The sequence below is a fragment of the Raphanus sativus genome, chromosome 1, assembly GCF_000801105.2.
Source record: "Raphanus sativus cultivar WK10039 chromosome 1, ASM80110v3, whole genome shotgun sequence".
NCBI classification, from domain to species: Eukaryota; Viridiplantae; Streptophyta; class Magnoliopsida; order Brassicales; family Brassicaceae; genus Raphanus; species Raphanus sativus.
The window spans coordinates 26,198,516-26,206,392 of record NC_079511.1 but is presented as its reverse complement, the minus strand read 5'-3'; the positions used below and the strand labels follow the sequence as shown (position 1 = coordinate 26,206,392).

General features: G+C 39.1%; 2 protein-coding genes across 4 annotated transcripts; both read right to left on the bottom strand.

Moving 5' to 3' along the window:
- Window positions 1-980: 980 nt before the first annotated feature.
- LOC108853232 (uncharacterized) lies at window positions 981-4,663 on the bottom strand. Of its 3 annotated transcripts, none has more exons than XM_056989290.1 (10): window positions 4,523-4,663; window positions 4,088-4,203; window positions 3,621-3,991; window positions 3,186-3,440; window positions 2,977-3,087; window positions 2,716-2,886; window positions 2,374-2,636; window positions 2,003-2,262; window positions 1,694-1,920; window positions 981-1,606 (listed from the first exon to the last, which is right to left on the bottom strand). In XM_056989290.1, exons 3-10 carry the CDS (start codon window positions 3,696-3,698, stop codon window positions 1,409-1,411), a joined length of 1,563 nt encoding a protein of 520 aa, XP_056845270.1. In that variant the 5' UTR covers window positions 3,699-3,991; window positions 4,088-4,203; window positions 4,523-4,663; the 3' UTR covers window positions 981-1,408. The 3 variants fall into 3 exon arrangements, with proteins under 3 accessions (XP_056845270.1, XP_056845271.1, XP_056845274.1); XM_056989291.1 differs by having other exon boundaries at window positions 3,621-3,810; XM_056989294.1 differs by having other exon boundaries at window positions 3,186-3,437; window positions 3,621-4,203.
- On the bottom strand, window positions 4,357-7,615 carry LOC108853491 (ABC transporter D family member 2, chloroplastic). Its single transcript, XM_056989302.1, is given in 10 exon segments — window positions 4,357-4,702; window positions 4,794-5,036; window positions 5,038-5,075; window positions 5,220-5,487; window positions 5,566-5,798; window positions 6,024-6,252; window positions 6,346-6,510; window positions 6,608-6,934; window positions 7,022-7,089; window positions 7,185-7,615. Coding segments are annotated over 10 exon segments (2,115 nt in total). The 5' UTR covers window positions 7,552-7,615; the 3' UTR covers window positions 4,357-4,525.
- Between the last annotated feature and the right edge of the window lie 262 nt (window positions 7,616-7,877).

The following is a 7,877-nucleotide window of genomic DNA, read 5'->3' as shown; positions in this document are numbered from 1 at the left end:
AAGTGTATACACATTCTTTAATGATAACATATTACTAAATCAGAAACTTAACTTTAAATGAATTCCTAGGTGTCCAATACTGAATGAGCATTCCATAACTATAATAGCAAGGCTTTATCTATACCATTTATTAAAAAATGTTTCGCTTGACGAGTGGCCAAATAGTAAATAACTCTTTTCTTCTTTTATATATCGGTAACTTTCCTGCAACTTTTACAATAGATCTGTCACCATCCACTAAAGTATTGTGTTTACTTGTTGTTCTTTCATTATATCTGTAAATCTCGCTTGTATATTTCCATTCCAACCATTAAAACCCGGAAACGAAAGATTTTTTAGTGAAACCGATTTGTGAACCGATTAACGCTAAAACGCCATGGTTGGCCTTTACAACCTACCGACAGTAAAATCAATTCGAATATACATGCAGAGATGATGAATGAGGATGATGCTCATGGATAGATGGGAAAATAGAAGACTATAATTTTCAATATATAAAATTGTTAAGAGTTGCAACTCGTTAAATGACGCGACTGTAAAATATTTGTGGATTAAGAGACGTGTTGCTTCGGAGAAGACAACAAATGAAGCATTGTTTCGCGCAATATATAGCTGACGTCAGACTATTTTATAAACACAGTATTCTAACCGTTAGATCATCAAACTAAAACAAACTCAACCGTTTGGTAACAAAAAAACAATGACATCAGGTCCAAAAATGAGTTTGCTATTGTATATAGAAAGTTTCAAAGCAATGGAAAATTCATATGCTGATCGATGGCGGAACAAAGACTCATAACTTATGTTTATTGGCAGTGAAACAGATAATTGATAAAATTTAAGTTACCATATATATATATATTTTGTAAATATACTTTTCTGAAGTGTTTTATATATTTTAAATTTGTAAATGTTTGATGTCTAAAAATAATTTAGCTGGAAATTAAGCACAATGATGATCTGCTGAGATAAAGAAACCATATATAAATTTGCTAAAGGATTTTATTCTGAAAAGTTGTGTCTTTTGGAAAGTGACTATTCAGAAAAAGAAAACCAAAGAGATGATGTTTGCGTCCATTGGCATTAATATTGATGACGTCAGATGACTTAATGAATCTAAAATTTCATCCATTAGATTGAATAATAGCAACAATCTCCACCGTACGATTTCACTTTTATTTTCCTATAAAAAATAGTGATGTCACTTTAGGTTTACTATTATATATAGATATGCAATGTTAGTAAAAAATAATGTATTTTTAGTAAAAAAGCCAATAGGATCCTGCTTTAATAGTATAGATAATACATTTAGATCAAACAAGTCGTTAAATATTCTGATAAGTCTCTTTTAAGAGAGGATTGTATACACCACACTCCTCAACATCAGCGAGAACCCATTCATTATATGCTACTTGCAAGATATATACAGAGTAAGTGCGGCTCCAACAATACCTCCTGCAGCGGCTATAAACATAGCGGTTAAGGATCCTATTCCGAGGCCGCCACTTCCACGGGAGAGTAGTCTCCTCAAGATCAGTTTGCACGACTTGTCAGCTTCTTTGTAAAGAGAGAGATTGACTACTCCTTCAGTGATGGCTTTTTCGTTCTACAGACAAATAAATAATAATATTATAGCAGGTGAGGTCAGAGATGATAATAGTAGCTTAGAAGATTCTAAGGGAGGCATAATTACCTCCATCCTGAAGCTATACATAGCATGCTTGACAGTGCGAGCATCATCCGAGCATGGTGATAGTTTGAGGCAATGATCCTTCCATTCGTCTACAAGCTTTTTAAGAAGAAGAACGCTAGCTTCAAGATTCTCCTTGTAGAGAATCTCCCATTGCGTAAAGCAGTCAACGTTTTGTGTCAAAACACTGATGGCGATAGCTGTAGCTTCATTGGCTAGAGCAGGATTTCCTGTAAAACAAAAAAAGCAAGGGTAAATTTAATAGGATTCAATAGGGAAGCAAGGTGGTGTTTCGTTAGTTAGCGCCAATACCTTGTCCACCAGCTAATTTCAAGGAAAAAGTGAATATATTATGTTGCAGTGCGCAACTTCCTGGTGCAAGGGCTACTTCCTTCAACAAGGGATAAATTGCCTCAAACCTCTCTGTTGCCCCCTCTACTCTAGCGGATGGAGGAGGGAATGTAAGCCGCACCAACGTCTCAAACGAAGGAGGTGGAATCAGCACCTCTCCATTCCTAACATTTTTGTTTAGGAGGAGTAGAACCCGAGCCTTCGGATTGGAGGACAAAATCCTGATTAAAAGAAGAAACAAGATTTTAGACATAGAAGCAGAGGAGGGAGGGAGGGAGGGAGGGAGGGAGGGAGGGAGGGAGGGAGGGAGGGAATATTAAAAGTGGACTCACTTCTCAACAAACTGAAGGATGAGATCAATTGACTGAGAGCTGTAGCACTCATCGTTATTAACAACTAGTGGCAGCAAGTTATGCGCCCATGAATACAAGGCAGCAGGTAAATCAGATTGGAAGGCCTGAGCCATCATCCAAACTATAAGCGGAAGCTTGTCTTGGCCATGATACATAGGTCTCCCCCTCAGCATCGGCAAAAGACAAGTCAAAGAATCAGGTGAAGCACGCAATACCATGGCTAACTCAACCAATGTCGCGACCTAATAATGTTTTACCAGACACTAACTTATAAGTACAAGATAAAATAATAATGGAATAAGACAAATACAAAAAGAATACCTGATATTGGGTAAGAGGTTGTTCTTCGCCTCTGGCATGTGCTGCCCAATCAATGAGAAGGCGATCAAGTGCCCACATTACGAAATTCCAGTGTGTATAAAATGGAAGTTTGTTGATACAACACTCCACTGCTGTTTCGAAGACAGACTTGGGAATATGAGAAAAGGGAACCTGTTAAGCAAGATATCATCAGCTTCAGGAATCTAACATTAACGTAGACTAATTAAGATTTTTTTTTTTTTTAAAGGTAAAAAAACTCACATCGGACAAAGGAGATTTCTTTAACATGTTAAACCATGGTAATGACGATACTTGGGAAAATGCTTTATTAAGGTAAACGTTAACCCTCAATAAGTCAGTCTGCGGCACAAGCTGTTAACAAACAAAAAAAGACCAAAATTGAAATATGATTCTGGTTGGGTTGGGTTGGGTTGGATTACACAAAAAAAAAAAAAAGCATTTAACTTTACCTTTATTTCGTCGATGAAAGCCGCAAAATGTGAGGGAACGATCTTTTTGGCAGCTTCGGACAAAGACACTAGCGCCTCCTTTTCAGTTTCCTCCCAATTCGATTCAGCTTCTTTGGACATATTAAAATACGTTATCCCCTCCCCGTTAGATTCATCTTCGACGGACAAAGGAAATATCATCGCCTTATTAGTTTCATCTTCGGACGAAGATAACTTTTCAAGTCCCTTCCAGTTCGATCCATCTCTCACATCCTGCTGTTGAAACCAAAAAAAAAAAAAAAAAAATTTGAACAGGTTAAACATCATCTCTTAGTTTTGATTCATTGTCAAACAAAGTTTGAAGATAACGAATAGCAAAAAACAAAAAAAAAACAAAAATCAATTAGAAAAGATTTTGATCAGATAGACACTTGTACAACTTGTAAATTCACTAACCTCAAGGTCTGAAGGATCGATCTTTGCCGTTTCAGCTTCCTCCGCCTCCGCCTTCGGATTCGATTTGTTCAGATACATTAGGTTTTCTGGTTTTTTTTTTGTTTTCCCCTTCTTTTTGTTAGTCGAGAGTTGAAGAAACGATGAGCGCGAGAGAGAGATGTTGTAAACTTGTGGGAAAACTTCTTATTACCTTATTTCATAATCATAAAGTTTCCTTATATATGGAATTACACCGTCGTAAATAAATGGCAAAGACTATATAACTCATAATCTTATTAGACATAACTATTCATATAATTCCTAATCCTTTTAGATAACCACAAATCAATAGGAATAGGATAGCTTGCGTCCCAATCTACCTCAACATTCTCCTTTTTTATCAAAGAAAGAAGGAAAGAAACGTTAACAGTAGGAAGATAAAAGTGGAAAGCAAGTGAGAGTTAGAAGAAGAAGAAGACAAAACGTACTGGAGAGAGCATTGTAGAAATCACGGCTGAGGAAATTGAAGCCGACACTGATGCCGGTGGTGGCCAGAGTTAGAGCGAAGACAGCGGCAAGATGCAGCCTGATTCCCTTTGTACTCCTGAAAAAAACCACCAACAGAACCATTAACCGAAACAGAAAAGGAGGCAGTAGACAAGCACTCAGATGTAAGATTAATGAAGAACAGGAGGCAGTAGACAAGCCCTATATATTTTTGAGCTTGCTTAATTTGATATTGTTGTGTATGCGTAACTGTATAAACTCGTTTTCTATTTATTTTGCATCTTTCTTTGGTTTTGACTTTTGTGTGAACAACGTCAATCAAGACTTTTATGTACAAAAAGGGACTACTGCCCTCTACGATCATCTACACGTACGATTCTTTAAAAATACAGTTTTGATCGTCTTTCACTCCGCACCTCTTATTGATTCAATGGACCGTGCAAAGAATTTTCCTCTATTCTCCAGTTGCGTTCTATGCTTTTAGGATCTGCCGTTGCGATGTGTAAGATCTTGTTATGGAACTTGGTTAACGTCTGCCGGTGGCCAATGCTTATGTAAGTAATCCCAGCTGACTGGATTTGCTGGTAGAGGTGTGCCTAGGCATCAGGAGAAAATGAATGGGCACTGTTACTAGCTAGATATCCTTAACTAAATGGGAAAATGGGAGGAGAAAGCACCAAGTAGTACCTCATTGGCTTCGTCCAAAGCACTAGTGGATTCATCCAGGAGAGCTAGCTTTGGCTGACACAGCAATAACCGCGCAAAGGCGAGGCGCTGCTGCTCTCCAAGTGAGAGCACACTGGACCACTCATGTAACGAATCAAGACCACCAAAGCGATCCACTATATGTCCAAGACGAACATTTTCTAGAGTCCGCATCAGATCATCTGTTGTCGGCTTATAACCCTCTTCAACTCCATCATCTTTTTTCCATGAGAGCCGAGGCACCTGACACAATCAATGCATTTGCTTAAAAGCTCAAATGGTTTCCGATTTATTTTTGACTCAAAAATTATTTTTGAGTCAGTTGCTTAAACTGAAACTTAGATGCAAGAGGTGAAATAACTTGTTTAACAAGTCACAATTTTGAAAGGGAGTACCGTCTTTTTTTACTGCCACCAGGTGTTGGCTCCACAGTAGTACTCCAGGTAGGGTAAAGCAATTGCTGACGCAGAGATCCTAGAACCATATAAGGCCTTTGTGGAAGGAATAACACCTCTCCCGAACTTGTTTTCACTGAATTTTCCTGGCTCTCATATTTCATCTGTGTAAAATCATCTTGAGGATTGAGGTAGAAGGTGATTCTTCCTTTCCCTGACCTCCAAAGACCAGCCATTGCTCTTAGGAGAGAAGTTTTACCACTCCCACTAGGACCCATTATCTGTTAAATTGCCATTTATTTAGCATCTACCAGTCCAAATGATTGAAACCAGAAACAGTCTCAAAAGTGAGTGCTAACCAGTAGATGATCCTTGTCATATATATCTGCAGTTAAGTTGTGAACTAATGTGGTTCCATTTGTTGGTGTCTGAAGAGTGAGCTCCTCGATCTCCAAAAGCTTTTGGTTCTGTCGAGACTCGACTGAACCATTGGAATCTAGCAAAGAAGAACTCTGATACGTCAGCTCAATCTCGTCCATGGTGTGAGAGGGATCTCTGGTGATGTTATTATCCAAGAGATCATCAAATTCACCTGAGTAGTAAGAAGTGGTTAGATGCGTAAAAAAGGACAATCCCTAAGTCATGAAGGCTCACTTTTGAGCAGAATAGAGAACACTTTTCTAATCTTTTCATCTGGGCCAATTTTAGAGATGCCACAAAGTACTGTGTTATATATCTATCTGAAGTCATTGTGTTTAATGTATGCAACAAGTAGTGTAGAAGAAGAGTAGGAGAGATGCAAAATTAGACTACGTACCTAGTCGGTCAATGACAGCTGAAAAAGCGCTGATAGCTTGAAACTGATAAACAACGAGAGAGAAGTCTCCTAAGATATGATTGAATGCTGAGACTGACTGGTTAATAACACCAAACTCAATTTTGCCAGAGAAAAACATTGGGGCAACAACAGCAGCTGGAAGAATCTGAATGAGGTAGCGGTAACCATCAGTGAAGAACTCTAGGTTTCTAGATGCTATCAGCAATTCCTGCAGGTGGTGAAAGAATGAATTGAGGAAGGTAGGTAGGGATAAGAGAATAATGAGAGAGAGAGAGAGACAAAAAAGGGTAAGTAAGTTTACAGTTAAATTATCAAAGGCGCTTCTGAAACGCTGAAGTAGAAGCTGCATTTCATTCTGTTCGCCTCCGTAGAAAGCAATGGATTCAGCATTTTCCCTCACACGTACAAGGCTGTAACGAAAGTCGGCCTCTTTCTTCTCTTGCAGAAAGTTGAGATTCACTAATCCCTGAATGAATCGAAGAGGGAGATCAATGTCACTCAAAGGAAAAGAGCCAAAACAGAGAGAGAGAGAGTTATAATCTGAAAATGAAAGTATGTTATACCTTGCCAAGAAAGACACTGAGGGCAGTTCCACCAAAGGAGTAGAGGAAGAGAACGAGAAAGAGAGGAGGGTAGATGGTGAAGAGGATGTTGCTGAAAGAGATAAGGTCGATGGTGGCGCTGAAAAGGGTGAGAGAGAAAGACAAGGCTGTGGAAGTGAAGGAACTTAGGTCGTCAACAATGCGCTGATCAGGATTGTCAATCAACGATTGGGACTGGATCTTGTAGAAGGTTTGATCTTTCAAATAGCGTTGCAGGTAGTATTTGGTCATCCACGACCTCCATCTCAGTGATAGCGTCTCTTTTGCATAATCTCTCAGCACAAAGAACTGCCAAAAACAAAAACAATCACATATCATATGGGCGGTAGTCTTTTCTTAGGTAAAAAACAAAAAAAAAAAGGGTTTTCAGCTCACCGGAATTCCGCCGGCAAAAGCACAGAGGTAATAAAACAACTGCTTGGTGAACTGCTCTTGGTCCTTGTCTTTTTTTTTTATTTTTATTTTATTAATCATCAAGAAAGAAAGAAACGTTAAGAGTGACAAGTGGAAAGTTGAAGAAGAAGAAGACAAAACGTACTGGAGAGAGCATTGTAGAAATCACGGCCGAGGAAATTGAAGCCGACACTGATGCCGGTGGTGGCCAGAGTTAGAGCGAAGACGGCGGCAAGACGCAGCCTGGCCTGGTCTTTATCCTCTGAATACCAGAAAGGCGCCGCCACTTTCCAGAATCGCTTCCACAGAGCCCTCAACTCCGACGCCTTATCCGGACGAGGTGCCGGCAACAAAGAAGAGGAGGAGGAGGAGGAGGAGGAGACAGCGGAGACGCTTCGGAAACGGAATATTTTGCTAGTTGATTCATGGCGAAGGGGAGGAGTAGGAAGATGTGAATGGCGGAGGAGAAGGTGAGAACAAGTAGTGAAAACGGGAGCTGTTATCAAGATCATCTCTTTGCTGCTGCATTTGATCTCATTTCTTCAGATGGTTAGTAGCCAGACAATACTCGGGAAGAAGCTCATCCGCTGATGACTGAACTAAATGGGCCTAGTTGGACTCTATTTTTTCTGTTTACGTTTAAAGCCCATCTGGGTAGTCTGTTCAGCACAATTAATAGAAAAAATACCGTCATGTCAATTGTCAACTATCTCCCCTCCTCTCTCAGACCATCACCCAATCATGTAATCTTTTTTTTCTTTTTGCCAACTTCATGTAATCTTTTAATTTTCATAAACTTGCAATATTATTTAAACTAAAAAATTTATTTACAAAAAGC